General features: G+C 36.4%; 1 protein-coding gene across 1 annotated transcript in view; it reads left to right on the top strand.

Moving 5' to 3' along the window:
- Positions 1–18,402, top strand: part of cntnap2b (contactin associated protein 2b) — a 42,566-nt gene extending 24,164 nt beyond the window's left edge. The window contains exons 11-25 of the mRNA XM_051875118.1: positions 1,180–1,286; positions 1,767–1,886; positions 4,150–4,253; positions 4,361–4,445; positions 4,536–4,692; positions 5,009–5,136; positions 6,538–6,708; positions 7,124–7,342; positions 8,061–8,297; positions 8,494–8,721; positions 9,236–9,369; positions 9,485–9,578; positions 11,578–11,808; positions 13,741–13,815; positions 15,853–18,402. Coding sequence (XP_051731078.1) covers positions 1,180–1,286; positions 1,767–1,886; positions 4,150–4,253; positions 4,361–4,445; positions 4,536–4,692; positions 5,009–5,136; positions 6,538–6,708; positions 7,124–7,342; positions 8,061–8,297; positions 8,494–8,721; positions 9,236–9,369; positions 9,485–9,578; positions 11,578–11,808; positions 13,741–13,815; positions 15,853–16,052 — 2,290 coding nt within the window. The 3' untranslated portion in view covers positions 16,053–18,402. The remainder of the gene's footprint in view (positions 1–1,179; positions 1,287–1,766; positions 1,887–4,149; positions 4,254–4,360; positions 4,446–4,535; positions 4,693–5,008; positions 5,137–6,537; positions 6,709–7,123; positions 7,343–8,060; positions 8,298–8,493; positions 8,722–9,235; positions 9,370–9,484; positions 9,579–11,577; positions 11,809–13,740; positions 13,816–15,852) is intronic.
- Positions 18,403–18,519: the final 117 nt, after the last annotated feature.

Below are 18,519 nucleotides of genomic sequence, written 5' to 3'. Positions count from 1 at the left end.
AGAACAGAGACTGACTGTGAGAAGCAGTGCCTTTCAAATAGTATTGCTTCAGGAAGTGGCAACCCAAAATTGTTTTATCGTACAAAAGTAAATAAATGTCTATATTAAATTGTCAAAACTCATCTTTCATTGTTTTTTGAATCACTGGTAAATATATAAATATACAAGGCCTACAAGGCCAGTGGCTTAAGAAAATTTACTGTCCATAAATATTTTGTACCGGCCATGAAACTGCTTTTGCAAAAACAGGCAATAATGACACCAAAATCTTAGATACAAGTGAAAATTCACAATTCTCTATTCCAATTTTGATATCACAGCTAAAACTACTGGCCTAACTAATATAAATTTAAATCATTATTAACAAATAATCAAATTACAAGAAAAAACACAAATAAATACAATATAACAAAGATACAAATTAAATAAACAGTGCTTTTCAGGTAGTTTTCAGGTACAGAAATTTAATAAAGTAAGCAAATGTAAAATAACACTGCATAGTCTTCACTGTATAAATTAAACATCCTTATTAATTAATATGTTAATATAATATAAGTTACAAAAGTTATTCAGTCAAGAGCAGAGTGATTTTTTCTTTGTCCTTTGTTGTTTGATTAACATTAAAAACACAGACAGCAGCAGGAATATTAGGCTGCTGTCACTTTAAGAGCGAATGCACAGATCTAATATACTGATACTGTACACATGCGTTTGTAGCCCCTCCGGTTCAAACTGCCCACTCTAAGTGGGACTCTAAGTGCGCATGGGAGTCAGGCACTCTAACAAGGAGGCTGAAGACCGCAGTCTCTAGCATCAGTCGCTAGAGCGCCTCTTGAGTTCAAGGGAGTGAGGTTTACACGCACAGCTCTTACTAGCCTATGTCTGTTACACGTTGTCTTTCTCGACTTGTTACGTTCACTTAAGACATAACTGACTGTGTTTACTAATTGCTATTTTGTGACATAATTTTGTCTGCTAAGTGCAAGAAGACTTGAAAGAGCTCAGTTCAGCATTCACACGCTGTTTGAGACGTGGCTTTTTTGGACGCGCTTTGGATGTGTGCGCACAAAACTTTCCACAAAGATATAAATATTCTTATTTATATCACAATTCCTTTCAAGTGAATGGCTCGAAGGGTCCTTTCTAGTGGCTTTAATATTCCTCTCTCTTTTTCTCAAGATGTGTGCCAAACCACTGTGAACATGGAGGCAAGTGCTCTCAAACTGGAAACACGTTTAAATGTGCCTGTGAAGGCACTGGATACTCTGGTGCCACCTGCCACAACTGTAAGCCATCTATAATCATATTGCCCACTTTTATTTGAGCTTAAACTGCTGCTATGTTGTACACAGGACAAAACAGAGTTAGATCAAGCAATGCTATAAAGTGTTATAAAAGCAGTGTCTGATGGTGTAGGAGACCATTTTGAGCTCCACAAAGAACTTTGTGTTCTCTAGTTCCTTAGAAAACCATCAGTGTACTGGTGTTCTAAAGAACACAGAAACTAATAAACTGATCTGAAGAACCTGTAATGAATCATCAAGATCCTTTATAATCTCCACAAAAACATATGGCAACTCTGAGACTTTGTTGAACCTTGCATGCAAAGAACCTTTAAAGAATAGACATTTTTGCTTTGGAATTGTCAGATGCTAGGATATATATATTTTTTGTATTTATTTAGCTGACTGGTTCTTAGAAATGAAACATTGTAGATTTTCTTGCATTGGTGGCTGTTTTGATGCTTACACTGTGTGTTTCTGCAGCTGTGTACGAGCAGTCATGTGAGGAGTACAAACACTTGGGCCGAAGCTCAGACACATACTGGATCGATCCAGACGGCAGCGGACCCCTTGAGCCATTCAGAGTCACCTGCAATATGATGGGTCAGAACCACCAGACACATATGAAATTCACTGTGTAAACACAAGCTAGCGGGTGGCTAGACTAGCATTTTAGTTTGTTTGTATTCAACTGGATTAGGCTCTCCCAGACAAACAGCATCTAAAAGGGTCATATGATAGATAGATAGATAGATAGATAGATAGATAGATAGATAGATTAATAGATTAATAGCATGCGTTAATTCGTTAACTTTGACAGCCGAAATGTGTGTGTGTGTGTGTGTAATATATATATATATATATATATATATATAAATATATATACAAGTGCATCTCAATAAATTAGAATATCATGTAAATTATATTAGACTTTATTAGACTTTATTCCAGACTTTTTTTTTTTCATTTTGATGATTACAGCTTGCTGCTCATCAAAATCAAAAAATCAGTATCTCAAATTATTAGAATATTTAATTTCAAGTTCTATTAAATTACCATTCTCAGGGTATAAATACTGGGTTTAGGTCAGTAATCCCAACAGCAGTCATGGGGAAGTCTGCTGACTTGACAGTTGTCCAGAAGACGATCATCAAGACCCTCTACAATGAGGGTAAGCCACAGAGGGTCACTGCTGAAAGAGCTGGCTGTTCGCAGAGTGCTGTGCCAAAGCATATTCATGGAAAGTTGACTGGAAGGAAAAAGTCTGGTAGGAAAAGGTGTACAAGTGAAAAGAATGACCGCAGGCTTGAGAAGATTGTCAGGCGAAGCCAATTTAAGAACTTAGGAGAGCTTCAAAAGGAGTGGACTGAAGCTGGAGTCAGTGCATCAAGAGCCACCACACACAGACGTCTTCAGGAAATGGGCTACAACTGTCACATTCCACGTACCAAGCCACTTCTGAATCAAAGACAACGTCAGAAGCGTCTTACCTGGGCTAAGGAGAAAAAGATCTGGACTGTTGCTCAGTGGTCCAAAGTCCTCTTTTCAGATGAGAGCAAATTTCATTTGGAAACCAAGGTCCTAGAGTCTGGAGGAAGGGTGGAGAAGCTCATAGCCCAAGTTGCTTAAAGTCCAGTGTGAAGTTTCCATAGTCTGTGATGATTTGGGGTGCAATGTCATCTGCTGGTGTTGGTCCACTGTGTTTTTTGAAAACCAAAGTCACTGCACCTGTTTAACAAGAAATTTTAGAGCACTTCATGCTTCCTTCTGCTGACCAGCTTTTTAAAGATGCTGATTTCATTTTCCAGCAGGATTTGGCACCTGCCCACACCGCCAAAAGCACCAAAAGTTGGTTAAATGACCGTGGTTTTGGTGTGCTTGACTGACCAGCAAACTCACCAGACCTGAACCCCATAGAGAATCTATGGGGTATTGTCAAGAGGAAAATGAGAAACAAGAGACCAAAAAATGCAGATGAGCTGAAGGCCACTGTCAAAGAAACCTGGGCTTCCATACCACCTCAGTAGTGCCACAGACTAATCGCCTCCATGCCACGCCGAATTGAGGTAGTAATTAAAGCAAAAGGAGCCCCTACCAAGTATTGAGTACATATACAGTAAATGAACATACTTTCCAGAAGGCCAACAATTCACTAAAAATGTTTTTTTTATTGGTCTTATGAAGTATTCTAATTTATTGAGATAGTGAATTGGTGGGTTTTTGTTAAATGTGAGCCAACAACATCACAATTAAAAGAACCAAAGACTTAAAGTACTTCAGTCTGTGTGCATTGAATTTATTTAATACACGAGTTCCACAATTTGAGTAGAATTACTGAAATAAATGAACTTTTCCATGACATTCTAATCTATTGAGATGCACCTGTATTAGTGTTGTCAAAAGCACTGACTTCGATACCAAGTGTGTGTGTGTGTAAACATATCAAAGTGTATATATTGTATATATAATACATTTAAATACAAATATATTTAACTACATTTAAAACAAGACAGAGAATATCAGCAGGATCATGTGAAGCACACACATCTTAAGTTCAGTTAATATATTTATATCATGTGTTAATTATATTCATTGTCATAACAATGAATAAATTAACACAATCACCCACATTTACACATCAGTGACCCCTTTGGTACCAAAAAAATGACTAATGACTGAATTATGAATGTTTTTTGATGCAAAAAACCTTAACTTAACATTATAAAATATGATATTACTCATTTAAGCATTAAATTCATCCAGTTAGTTCTCCTAACACATTTATTTTAAATTAACAAACATCATACAAATATATCCATACTTGAATACTCACTGAGTGGTACACCTGTGTATGTGTGTATTTCAGAAGATAAAGTGTGGACCACCATTGTGAATGACCTTCCAGCTCAGAGTTCTGTGGCAGCAGACAAGACTGTGCTCACACTCAATTACAGCATGTCTGCTGAACAGGTGACGCTTAAAACAGTGTGAATTTAACAATTAACGCTGTTATATCTGAACAACAGATGCTAAATATGGTGCTCACCTGCAGAACTGCTCATGTTTTTGTGGTTCAGGTGAATGCCATCACCAGCAGCGCTGAGCTCTGTGAGCAGCATGTGGGGTACATGTGCTACAAATCACACCTGCTCAACTCACCAGGTAAATAGATGTGGTAAAAACTAACATCTCCAAGAAGAAAGTTTAATTGCTCAAAGTTTGAGGTATTAAGATCTTTTCTCTTTGTTTTAGACGGTTCTCCGTCCACGTGGTGGGTCGGCAGGGGGAACGAGAAGCACTTCTACTGGGGCGGCTCAGGACCAGGCGTGCAGAAATGTGCCTGTGGCATTGAACGCAACTGCACAGATCCCAGATACTACTGCAACTGTGATGCGGATCTGAGGCAATGGTGAGATCTCAGTCTCTTCTTGTTTTGATCAAGGAAACTATAGTAGGACTAGTAGAAGAAGCAGCAGGCATAGGAGACATAGAGACAAGCCAGCTGTACACAAATTTGGTGGCTTCTTACTGTTAAATTGTAAGGATTGATCTTCTAGAGTTTGTTGGAAATGCATACTACCATACAACTTTTTTTCTCTTTTTTTTTTGAATTTGTCACTACAAAATTCCAGTTTGAACATATCCCATGTCTGCTGTATTGTACAATGCTATATTGCCCCCTTGTGGTCCATAATTCTTCCTCTGCATCGTGTTTGTTTCTCCAGGAAAGAGGATGCTGGTATGTTGATGTATAAGGATCATCTGCCTGTCAATCAGGTAGTGGTTGGCGATATACACCGCTCTGGATCCGAAGCCAAACTCACCGTTGGGCCACTCCGCTGCCAAGGAGATCGTAAGTGCAGTCATGCTCTCAAAGCTACAACATGCAGCGTAGTTGTAGCCAAGTAGGACATGTTCTTAGATCAATACCTATTCTTGGTCCGATCACAGAAACAATCACAGGCCTATCCACAACACTAACTATGAAGTACCTTTAAAATCGATGACAAATGATAGGTTAAATAACATCAAAATTGCACACTGTTGCTTTAAAATTATCCTGTTATCCTGTTATTTCTTTAGTGTGTAATGTTGCTGTTTGAGCAAAATGGTCTGCAAGAAAGTTACAAAGCACAAAGTCACTCCAGCAAGAGTTTTTCTATATATCAGTGTCACTACTGTTTCTGAACTACCTGAAACGCCTCGACTGTAGTCTTGAGTTTTCTTCTGTGAACGTACACTTCACAATATTCCTAATTTAAATAACTCCCGCCCAAGGCATATGGGGCGGTGAGGCCTGTTTAAGTTGCATTAGTAGTGTGCTGAAACTTGTGGTTATGGTAAGGTGCATGACATTTCCGAAACATGCTCAAAACAGTTGACCAATCACAACACACTGGTCCAGCTGGCCAATCAGAGCACATTGTGCTTTTCAGAAGGAGGGGCTTCGCAAGTTCCGTCATTACTAACATAGTTCAACGATTTGGTGTTTCGCAAAACCATAGTTCAAACGAACATTCACAAACTGCATTGCAAGCTTGTGTGGTTGGAACGACAGCTAGCGACCTTTGGTTAGAAGCATAGTTTCTTGTTTTTATGACATGTGAACGATAAATCGTTATTTTGAGCAAAATAAACAAGCTGACATTAAGTACAATGTGTATCTTTTATTTCGAGTATATGCAAATGTCATTTACATATTTTAGTTTTTGAAGAGTGCACATGTGCGTACGTGCTCTAGTACGTAAGAACGAGCCTATGATTGAATCTGGAAATAAAGCAAAATAACTGAGAAAAATAAGAATTACTCCTCTGATGCCATGTCTGTAATTTATAGCAAAAAATCTAGCATTAATTTGATCTCAAACGGATTCATTTAAAGAAGTTATTACTCACCACCTGCGTGACGTCATTCACCAGTGACGTGGCTGAACGACAGGTTTGCGACAATACGGTTTCGGGAAACTAGCTAGTTGATTTCTTCAAGGATGCATCATACTATGGTAGTGAAGCAGCGAATTATGTAGTTGTACGGGAAACACACCCCAGAGCGTTACTGACAGACTGGGAAGAGAGGAGCTGCAACAATGTAAAAAATATAAAAAATAATGTGTATTTTGAACATTCAATCATGAAAAACTATTCAGTAGAGCCCAAAAACAAAATCAAGACTTTGAAAATAGGGCATAATATGTCCTCTTTAAATTTTACCAAAACAAATGTCTACTGAGTTGTCAGTGTGTTTCTTTTATAGGTCACTACTGGAACGCAGCGTCCTTCAACACACCTGCATCTTATCTTCATTTTCCCACCTTCCAAGCCGAGACCAGCGCAGACGTTTCCTTCTATTTTAAGACTTCAGCCTCACATGGCGTCTTTCTGGAAAACCTGGGCAATCCAGATTTCATTCGCTTAGAACTCAAATGTAAGCTTACATGTAGACTACCACATATTTTTAGCACCTCATCTTGAGGTAAATCACTGTTATCTTCCCTCCAGAGAAAATAAGATATTATACTATTATAGTATTTATTAATATTTCGAATTAGCTTTTATTTTTATATTTTCATTTTCCATTTTAATATTGGTTTAAGTTTCAGTAATTTTTTTTAAACTTTTGTCATTTTTATTATTTTTATTAATTGAATTTTTTTTTGTTTTAGTTTTAGTGATTTTAGTACTTCAACTTATATATTTCAGTTAGCTGCCAACGCAACATTTCTAATTTTTGTTTTAAGATTGTTCTTCATCTAAAATTTATATTATATTTTATTACAATTACCGAAAACCATTTTTAATAGCTTTAGTTTAGTTAACGAAAACGACCCTGCTTTCCACAGCTGCTACAGTGGTGTCGTTCTCATTTGATGTGGGCAATGGGCCTGTGGAGTTAATGGTACGCTCATCTACACCCCTCAATGATGACCAGTGGCACAGGGTGGAGGCGGAACGGAATATTAAGGAGGCTGTTTTGCGATTGGACAAGCTGCATAGGGAGGTGCGGTCAGCCCCGCATCAGGGCCACACCCGCCTGCAGCTCTTCAGTCAGCTGTTTGTAGGTAAGATCTCAATAAAATAGGCTTCCAAGATTAATTTCACACACAGCCTATCGAGTAATGTCCTGATTTTATGATGAAATTTTATCAGTTGTAAAACATTTTTGTATTTGCATGTGTCTTTTATGTATGTTATTATTGTTTGATGAGCTCACCAGGAAAAATTCCACACAACCAGGTTGCTATGACAATCAATCAATCAATTAATCAATCAATCAATAAAAAACAATTTTCTATTAAAACATAAAAAAATTATTGAATTTTGTGCTGAAAATTGTATAATATATGGCGTACAAAAAATTAATATTAACGTTCTTTGGGGAAATAGAAATAAAGATTTAGAAACTGATACTCAAACTAATGACAAATATGGAAAAATGAAGGAAAAAATCAATAATATAATAAGAAGAAGAAGAAGAAGTTTGGCTTCAGATAAAAAAATAATTAATTATCTTTTATTATCTTTATTAAAGATAATTAATAATTATAAATAAATTAACAAAATAATAATAATATTAAAAAAAATATCAATAATAATAAAAGTAAATTTGGCTCCATGATATCTTATTATAAGAATTTAAAAATGTCTTGTAGTTATTGTTTATTTTAATTGTACTTATCAATCAGAAATAATCAAATCTTTGTACATTTTTAAATTAAAAAAAGTTTTTTATTATTATGGCTAATATCTTGTTATATCTGTGTTGCTGTTACACTTTAGGAGCCTCAGGGGGGCAGAGAGGATTTCTGGGTTGCATTCGTTCCCTCAAGGTCAACGGGGTGTCACTTGACCTTGAGGGCAGGGCAAAGGTCACACCAGGGGTGAAGCCTGGATGCTCGGGTCACTGCAGCAGCTATGGAATGCATTGCCAAAATGGAGGGAAATGTATTGAGAAATACAACGGATACTCGTGCGACTGCAGTCTGACCGCCTTCGACGGGCCTTTCTGCAATGATGGTATGGGCCCTTATTTTAGTAAACAGATAATTCAGTTTTGTTTTGACTGTAACATAATAAGTGACAAAAATATTTAAATCCACAAATCTCATACAATAGTACTGTATATAGGTGACATCAAAGCTAACAGACATGGACTACAAGCCGATTTAAACCAGTTTTGCTTTGTTCTTATCGTCGTCTGCTTCCATTATAGATGTTGGTGGGTACTTTGAGAGTGGGACCCTGGTGCGGTACGACCTCATGTCAGAGAGCAGCTCTTCTCCTGCAGTTAAAGAAGGTGACTCTGGATTCCTAAGCTCAGTGGGTAATCTGACCCGTGAGGAGCTGAGCTTTAGTTTCAGTACGTCCCACACGCCCGCCGTTCTCATCTACATTAGCTCCAAGACGCAGGACTACCTGGCCGTGGTGCTGCGGCAAAATGGTGAGACTGTTTGCTTGTTTAGAGCTCAGATTTAATGCTTAAAGGGTTAGTTCACCCAAAAATGAAATTGATCCCATAATTTACTCACCCTCAAGCCGTCCTAGGTGTATATGACTTTGTTTTTTCAGCCAAACACAATCAGAGTTTTATTAAAAATATCCTGGCTCTTCCAAGCTTTATAATGGGAGTGAATGGTACCCTAGATTTTGAAGCCCAAAAAAGCACATCTATCCATCATAAAAGTAGTCCATACAACTCCAGGGGGTTAATAAAGGCCTTCTGAAGTGAAGAGATGCATTTTTGATAGAAAAATATCCATATTTATAACTTTGCAAACTATAATCACTAGCTTCCGGTAACGGAAAACCCAGGTTTTTTTATATTTTATTTTATTTCAGTTATTTTTTATTTCCTGTAAAGAAGATTTTTTAATGGTTTTTAGTTTTAGTTAATGATAATAACCCAGCTTAGAAGCATTTGACATTGATGAAACATTGATTGTGTTTTCCCTCAGGTACTCTACAGATCCGCTATAACCTGGGGGGATTGAGGGAGCCGTTCACCATCAGCCTGAATCATCGTAACATGGCGAACGGTCAGCCCCATAACATCAACATCACCCGACAGGACAGACTCATTCAGCTCCAGGTACTGTATCGTCTCAGTGGAGCCAATCGAGAAAGATGGTTTACAGTTCTGATGAATCTATTAGATAATGACTGTTAAAATTCACTAGATTTATGAGTCTTAATATGTGTTGAAGGTGGATCATTATCCCACAGTAGGCTACACTCTTCCTGAAGCCTCAGATGCTGAATTTAACCTTGTGAAGACAATATTCCTAGGAAAAGTTTTTGGTAAGCATTATTTAAATGGAGTTATTTGTTGTTTTAAAGGGATAGTTCACCCAAAAATGAAAATTCTGTCATCATTTACTCACCCTCAAGTTCCAAACCTGTATACATTTCTTTGTTCTGTTGAACACAAAGGAAGATATTTTGAAGAATGTGGGAAACTAAACATTTTTGGGGCACCATTGACTTCCATAGTATTTTTTTTTTCCTACTATGGAAGTCAATGGTGCCCCAAAGCGGCCTGGTTATAAACATTCTTCCAAATATCTTCCTTTGTGTTCAGCAGAACAAAGAAATTTATACAGATTTGGAACAACTTGAGGGTGAGTAAATGATGACAGAATTTCCATTTTTGGGTGAACTATCCCTTTAAGTGTGCATTTGGAATGTGTGCATATGTGCATTTTTGCACTCCTGTAACTCACAAAGCAGCACATGATTGATCATAATGCCAAGGTCATAGCTTTGATTCCCAGGAAATGCATGAACTAATAAAATGTATACCTTGAATCCAATATTAGTCACTTTGGATAAAAGTGTCTACCAAATGCATAAATGTAACATGTAGGGTGAATTCAGGTTGATTGGGACACTTTTTCCCAGTCATCTCAATGGCAAAAAGTGTCCCAATCACCCTGAATTCACCCTACGCTAAGTCAGTAAGATTTTTTTTTTTTTAATAAATGAATAACAAAACAAGGCGTCTGTGAATGAGAGTCTGAAGCAAGGACTGATGGGAATTTGTCCTGCTCCACTTCACAGACGATGAGTGGAAGGAGAATTTTAGAATGACACGACAGTCATTTATGACACTATATTCAACAACAACATCTCATTCCCCGTGTCATACGTGCCATTTCTACATCACTGCACATGCGCAGTACTTTCTAGTTTCGGTTTTAAACCCGATCAAGTGTTTACATGTCCTTTCGATCGGATTAGAAACAGTTTAAAACACCCCTTACAATCCGAATAAAATTTTAAATCATTCCGATTGATGTGGTTACATGTGACATTTTTAGTCCAACTGTGCTAGTAGTCCGATTACAATCGGATTATTAGGGTCCATGTTAATGCAGCTAATGAAGGACAACTCTGCAGCTCAAACTAATTCAACAAAGATTTTGATATTCTGGGAAACAAAGTCTTCAACACTGGTCCATAAAATGAAAGTATAACATAATTAAATATAGTGATATACTCTAGAAATGGCATTTCAAAGAGACCTATTTTTCTGTCTATATTGAGAAATTCATTCATTCATTCATTTAGGATTTAGTATTTTTGATTAGGAATAAAATTTGATTTCGAATTAACACTCTTGTCACATAGTATAAAACAATGTCATAACCCACAGAGTCTATGTCTCAGTTTTCTGTTTTTCCTTTCACTGGATCATCATGTGAAGCTCCAGGTTTCACTCCTGATCTCAATCCAGTCTCCAGGTTTCCCTTCAGACATTTCTAGCAGAAATGAGCTGGAACTCTCTGAGCTGCATTACACATAGAGAGAGAGAGCAGCTGAAAGTGTGATGGGTCGATATCTACAGATAGCTCTCGGACAGATAGCTATTTGTCGCTTTCAGGTTAAACAGAAGGAAATCTAGAATTTTCTAGACAAGTTTACGCATAGGTAGATTGAGAAAGAGACGGACAGAAAGGAGAAATCAGGCATTTAGCTTAGAGTTGCAAGACCTGCTACAGGCTGGGAAGATATACGCAGTTCCGCATCTGTGATCGCAAACAGGTACCAAGCTGATAAAATGCGTTATATTCAAAATATTAGCATATGTTTTTTTTATTTATCTGCATTGTAATAACATTGTTTTTACTCTGCGTTGAGATGAAGACTTCAGGTGGGATGTTTTTTTCTTTCTGTAGCTGGATGTTTGGTTGTGATGTGTAGTAATATTGGAAGAAAAGCTGAGGATAATAAAGGACAGAACAGCTTTTCTCTCTTCACATACATAAAAATGCTGCTGTTTTCTGCTGTTGTCTTTCAGAAACAGGTCAGATTGATCCGGTGTTGATAGAGCGATATAACACCCCAGGATTCGTGGGCTGTCTCTCCAGAGTGCAGTTCAACCGTATCGCCCCACTGAAGGCTGCCCTGAGGACCGTACTGCCCTCCACAGCCTCCATACAGGGAGTCCTGGTGGAGTCCAACTGCGGGGCGTCTCCACTCACAGTGCCGCCCATGTCTGCAGCCTTTGACCCCTGGCACCCAGATTCAGGTAACCGAATGATGATTGAAAATAACTCTTTATTGGTGTTATTTTTGCTCCTACATCTTTTTAACATTACTATGAAACATTGTATTGGCAGGGGAGTTATTGAGGAAAAAGTTCCACATCATGTTTTACTCTTGAGCAGGAAAATAATTTCTATTATAGAATTTCTCTGTTATGAGATCTTTCCTGGTTGCCTGGAAGAAATTAGATTTTTAGTAAAAGAAATCTGTGATCTCTTCCCCGTGAAGAGGATTACTGCTGTGTGTGTGTGTGTGTGTGTGTGTGTGTGTGTGTGTGTGTGTGTGTGTGTGTGTGTGTGTGTGTGTGTCTGTGTGTGTGTGTGTCTGTGTCTGTGTCTGTGTGTGTGTGTGTGTGTGTGTGTGTGTGTGTGTGCGTGTGTGTGTGTGTGTCTGTGTCTGTGTCTGTGTCTGTGTGTGTGTGTGTGTGTGTGTACCTGGTAAAACCTATGTTGTGAGGACCAAATATCCCCATAAGGATAGTAATACTAGTCATTTTTTAACTTGTGGGGACATTTTTCACAGTTTATAAATCATACAAAATTATGTTTTGTTGTTGTTGTTTTTTTTAAATGTAAAATGCAGAAAGTTTTCTGTGATGGGTAGGGTTAGGGTTAGCTAATAGGAAATATCATTAGCTCAGTATAAAAAAAAAAACAATAAAGATAATGGAAAGTGTCCTCCATAATGGAGAAACAAATGTGTGTGGATTCACAAAATGGAGTATGAAAGAAAGATTTTAGTCTTTAGTGGTATTTTTCTTTCATCTTGAGTTCATAATTCTGATATTTTTGTATAATCGGTGTTACATCCCAAATGTATTCCTTTTTATAACATTTGTTTATTATTTTCTTAGTTAGTTATAGTTAATTTTTAGTTATAATTGCATAGTTTTTATTATTAGTACCCCTACGCTGTAAAAAAAAGAATTGTTGGTTTAACTTAAAAAAGTAAGTTACCTGATTGCCTTAAAATTTCAGTTCATTGAAATTAAAAAGTTAATACAATGAAGGCAATTCAAAATATTATGTTATCTGTACCACATTAATTATTGAAGTTGATCTGACAAAAGAAAAAAAATTGTGATAACAAATCATGAAAATATTTTTTTACAGTGTAGTTAAAATTTAAGAAATAATAAAATAAATTATTATAATAAATTATAGTAAATTATTAGTATTATTACATTGAAATAATAAATATATACTTAAACATAATTTAAATTAATCAGTTTATAACTGTAATTTTAATATTAATAATGTAATATTAATATTTTTATTGGGTGATATAATTAATATTAAAATAATCAATAAAATAAATATTAGTAAAATATTAGAAATTAGTTATTTAAATATAATCTAATAACATATTTTTAGTTCTCATTTTGTTTTAATTATGCAAATATTTTGTATTCAATTGGCACTATTTTACTTGATTTATTTAGCATTTTATAGCTCAGTATACACAGCTAATCCTCAAATCCATGGCAATATGAATTCACAGTTTTTGTCATGACAGAACTAAACTGAGATTGCAATGGTGAGAGAGGCGATGAGCAATCTTGTATTTTTAAAGTAATAATTAGTTTTAGATAGAGCATACTTTTTTGGTGTTTGTACACTTACACCCATGACATTGAGTAGCTTGAGCTTTCATGGATATTTGTGGAATATGTAGTTTGGAGCCTGTGGAGACGGCAGATGAAAAGAGCAGACGGTTCGTCTCAGATCCGCTCCCCTGCCAACACCAGCCCCCTGACTCCTCCTGAGTGTGTGCAAAGATTCGCTCATCTGCCCACCAGATTAACACACTGGCCTTCTGTACTTCATGTATGCCAAGAAATAATTTGAAAGGGATTGTAAACGTTTAGAGTCAGAAAACTGCTCTTTTCACAAAAGTTTTTTCTCTTTGTTTCAAGCCGGTGCCCAGTTCCCATTCAACGAGGAACAGGTCAGCCGTGATGGTGTCAACAGAGACTCTGCAATAATTGGAGGTGAAATATCCTGTTGTAGTGTAATACTCTCACACACTTTTAATATGCTTACATTAAGTATTCACAACAATACAGGGCACTTGCAATGTGTATTCCAATTTCACAATGTTTGCAAAATTGAAAGTTCTCTTAATGTTCACATAACCAAGAACAAAACGCTTGTAGAACATTTAAAAAACTGGACATTGAGAAGGTTCAGAGAACATTCAGAAACTTAAAGGGATAGTTCACCCAAAAATGAAAATTGAAAATTCTATCATTAATTACTCACCCTCATGTCGTTCCAAACCCATAAGCCTTGCGTTCATCTTCGGAAAACAAATGAAAATCTTTTTAATGAAATCTGAGAGCTTTCTGTCCATCAATTAACAGCCTATGCAACTACTACTTTCAAGATCCAGAAAGGTAGTAAAGACATCATTAAAGTACTCCATGTGACTACTGTGGTTTGACCTCAATTTATGAAGTGACACAAGTGTTTTGTTTGCGCAAAAAACATAATTTACCACTTTATTTACGAAATATTAATCTCCAACGCACGTTCACGAGAGCACCATGACGCATGTGTGTTATGTTAATGCGAGAGCAGGTGTTGTTACGGGAAAGCACGTTGGAGATTAATATTTGTAAATAAAGTGATAAATTATGTTTTTTGTGCAAACAAAGCACTTGCTTCGCTTCATAAAATTGATGTCTTCATTTTTGTTCCGAAGATGAACAAATGTCTTACGGATTTGGAACAACATGAGGGTGAGTAATTAATGCCAGAATTTTCATTTTTGGGTGAGCTAACCCTTTAATGGGAACATTTGCAAAACATTCTTAGAACATATTTTTGTTAGCTGGGAACTTGCTGGGTCTGTAAAACATGTTTTTGGTCTGTCTAATTTTTCTAATCTCATGAGACTTTGAAAGACTTATTTTGTAATATGGACTTAGAAAAACAAGTACATTCAAAAAAATCTTTTATAGAAAAGTATAAACAGAATTGCTTAGTGTTTATTTATTTATTTTTGGATATTATAAAACACTTGTATTTATTGTATTGTTTGTTGAATAGTACTAGCCTGTGAAGATGATGGCAATAAATTTAAATACAACTACATCCAACCAATGTGTGTTACCCAATGTGACTGTATTTGCATACATGTGTAGATTATATTTCTTAGGATCTGACATCTTATCATTGGTGTAGAATATTTCTAAATATATTTTAATGACGATTTATTAAAGGATTAGTTCACTTTAAAATGAAAATGACCCCAAGCTTTACTCACCCTCAAGCCATCCGAGGTGTATATGACTTTCTTCTTTCTGATGAACAAAATCTGGGATATATTAATAAATATCCTGACGCATCCGAGCTTTATAATGGCAGTGAACAGGACCAACAAGTATGAAGCTGAAGAAAGTGCATCCATCCATCATAAACATATTCCATACATCTCCGGGGGGTTAATAAAGGCCTTCTGAAGTGAAGTGATGCATTTGTGTAAGAAAAATATCCATATTTAACAAGTTATAAAGTAAATATCTAGCTTCTGCCAGACCACCTTCCATATTCAAGTTATGAAGAAAGTGTAAAACTCTCGCAGTTCAAAACACTTACACTATGTCCTATGCCTTCCCTATTCAACTTACGAAAAAAGTAAGTTAAATACGTAAGTTTTTTTCATAAGTTGAATATGGAAGGTGGTCTGGTGGAAGCTAGATATTTTACTTTATAACTTGGATATTTTTCTTACACAAACGCATCGCTTCACTTCAGAAGGCCCCCCCGGAGCCGTGTGGAGTACGTGTATGATGGATGGAAGCACTTTCTTGAGCTTCATACTCATTGGTCCTGTTCACTGCCATTATAAAGCTTGGATGCGTCAGGATATTTATTAATATATCTCCGATTGTGTTCATCAGAAAGAAGAAAGTCATATACACCTAGGATGGCTTGAGAGTAAAGCTCGGGGTCATTTTCATTTTAAAGTGAACTAATCCTTCATCATAACAATCATGAGTTTAATATCGTTCTCTCTCACGTAGGCATCATCGCAGTGGTGATTTTCTCCATCCTCTGCACGCTGGTGTTTCTGGTGCGCCATATGTTCCGTCACAAGGGCTCCTACCACACAAACGAGGCCAAGGGGGCGGAGTCTGCTGACTGCGCAGATGCAGCAATCATCGTGAATGACCCCGCCTTCACAGAGACCATCGACGAGAGCAAGAAGGAGTGGTTTATTTAGCCATGCCCCTTGGGAGGGGCTTCATTCTCTGACATGGATACCCTGAGGGATACGTAAAGAGTTTTTTGAGTAGCCGATGTGAAATGGACACTTGGCAGGTCCTGTTCTGTGCACTGACTGGCATGTCTGTTCTGTAATTATTTTGTATGTAAGCGAGTACAGCACTAGGACTTCTGTAAGATCAAATTCATTTCATGCACACATGACAGGAATATTCAATGGACGACGGTAAAAAAACAACAACAACTGATGCATTTTTATCATTGCAATACTGGTCTGTTAACAAATGCATTTGATGTGTGTTCAGCAAACATGAATGCACCAAATACTCCAATAGCACAACGGAATGTGTACAGAATGCACAATTATGTTTCCGATAATGACATTTGATTGTATTTAACATTTTGTTGTCAGCATCTTCAGGACAATAATATATTGTAGCATGGTAATCAGCCAATTGCATTTCTGAATCATTCATCAATGTTAATGCAGCACTTTTGTATCTCATGGTAAATGTTCTTTACAGTTATCAGAATTCAGTGTTATTTATCTGTCTCTCCATAAGTGCTTGTTCAACCTCTCTGGAAAACATGATAGGCAGTTTGGAGGGTTTTTATAAGGAGAATGCTCTTTAAAACACGAAAACTCTAGATAGAGATTTTAGTTCAGATGTGTTCAGTAGTAAAAGATCACGAATGGTCCATTTGCTCCAATCTCTTTTAATGTGCCTCAAAGGTTCAAGGTTTCTTCTGGCCAAGCATGGATTTTGTGATAGATTTGATGGCCCTTACATGTTAATATAGGAGAAAGATTACTTTTGTGTGTGTGTTCGCAGTTTAATGCACTGCTTATCTGAAATCAGCCGCAGCAACACAAATTTATGTACAAACCATTTTTACTATTGTCTTGATTGTGCTTGGTTAAGTCATATTTTAATTTCTTAACTATGTCTGAATTACGCAAAGGAGCATTTCTGTATTTCTGGCAGTTTATTAACATGGTCTCATAAGAGTTTGCCCTCTCTGCTCATGTGAATCCACTAACAAGAGTATTATTCAACCATCAGATAGATTACAAAACCTGGTTTATAATAAAGCACTACAATAATGTTGCGTTCTGTATGTTTTGAGTTGTTTCGGTAATTAAAGGATTAATTCAAGTTTCCTGATAATTTACTCACCCCCATGTCATCCAAGATGTTTATGTCTTTCTTTCTGCAGTCAAAAAGACATTAGGGTTTTTTATGAAAACATTTCAGGATTTTTCACCATATAGTGGACTTCAGTAGTTACCAACAAGTTGAAGGTCCAAATTGCAGCTTCAAAGGGCTCTACACGATCCTAGCCGAGGAATAAGGGTCTTATCAAGCGAAACAATCTGTCATTTTCTTAAAAAAAATATATATATATAATTTTTAACCACTGTAAAAAAAAAAAAAAAGTTTCAACTTAAAGTAAGTGTTCGTGCTGCCTTAAAATTTTAAGTTTAGTCAACTCAAATATCCATGTTTTCGCTTAGTACAACTTCACATTTCAAGTTGACTAAACTTGAAATTTTAAGGCAGCACAAACACTTACTTTTTTAAGTTGAAACAGTTCTTTTACAGTGTACAAATGTTCACCTTGCACTGCTCTGCGATGCCACGCATTACGTAATCACGTTGGAAAGGTCACGCGTGACGTAGGCGGAAGTACCGCGGTAAGGCGAAAAACGCCATCTCATTTTCTCCTCCAACTTCAAAATCGTCCAACATCATTCTTTTACTTTTTTTTTTTTTTTTTTTTTTTGTAAAGGCCATTTGACTTAGTCTTTGCACATTCACTTTTTAAACACTTGCTCGGTACTTCCGCCTACGTCACGCGTGACCTTTCCAACATGATTACGTAATGCGTGCCGCATCACAGAGCAGTGCAAGATGAGCATTTGTGGTTAAAAAAATAAATAAATATACATATATATATATATATATTTTTTTTTTTCCTTTTTTCTTTTTGACTGAAGAAAGAAAGACATAAACATCACGGGGGTGAGTAAATTATCAGGAAACTTGAATTCTGAACTAATCCTTTAATGTGTTTGAAATTGTCTCCATGCATTACCAGTACATTGTTTGAACACTTAAATGATCAAAATTGTATATTTATTAAGGTTTGTCACTGTCACATTACTTTATGTGATTATAATGTAATGCAATCATTTGTTCTGTTGTTCTTTTTTGAAAATGCTAATAAGATGATGCTCTTAAGATGAAATGTCATTTCATGTTGAGAGTTGTAAAGAAACTGACTCTCCAATAATGAACACATTGCAAATCTCAATAAACTACTGGATTGTTTTTGTAACAAAAAAAGTCATGATTTTTTTTAGGGAATGAGTGACAAACTTTTTAATATAGTCCTCTCATTATGACTTTATTGTGTTGTTAATGATTCTGATCATTATAGTTCATGTTAATCTTAAAGGGGAC

Source organism: Ctenopharyngodon idella, chromosome 2, assembly GCF_019924925.1.
Source record: "Ctenopharyngodon idella isolate HZGC_01 chromosome 2, HZGC01, whole genome shotgun sequence".
NCBI classification, from domain to species: domain Eukaryota; kingdom Metazoa; phylum Chordata; class Actinopteri; order Cypriniformes; family Xenocyprididae; genus Ctenopharyngodon; species Ctenopharyngodon idella.
Note: the sequence above shows the minus strand (reverse complement) of the source record. Positions and strands in the feature narration are given on the sequence as shown.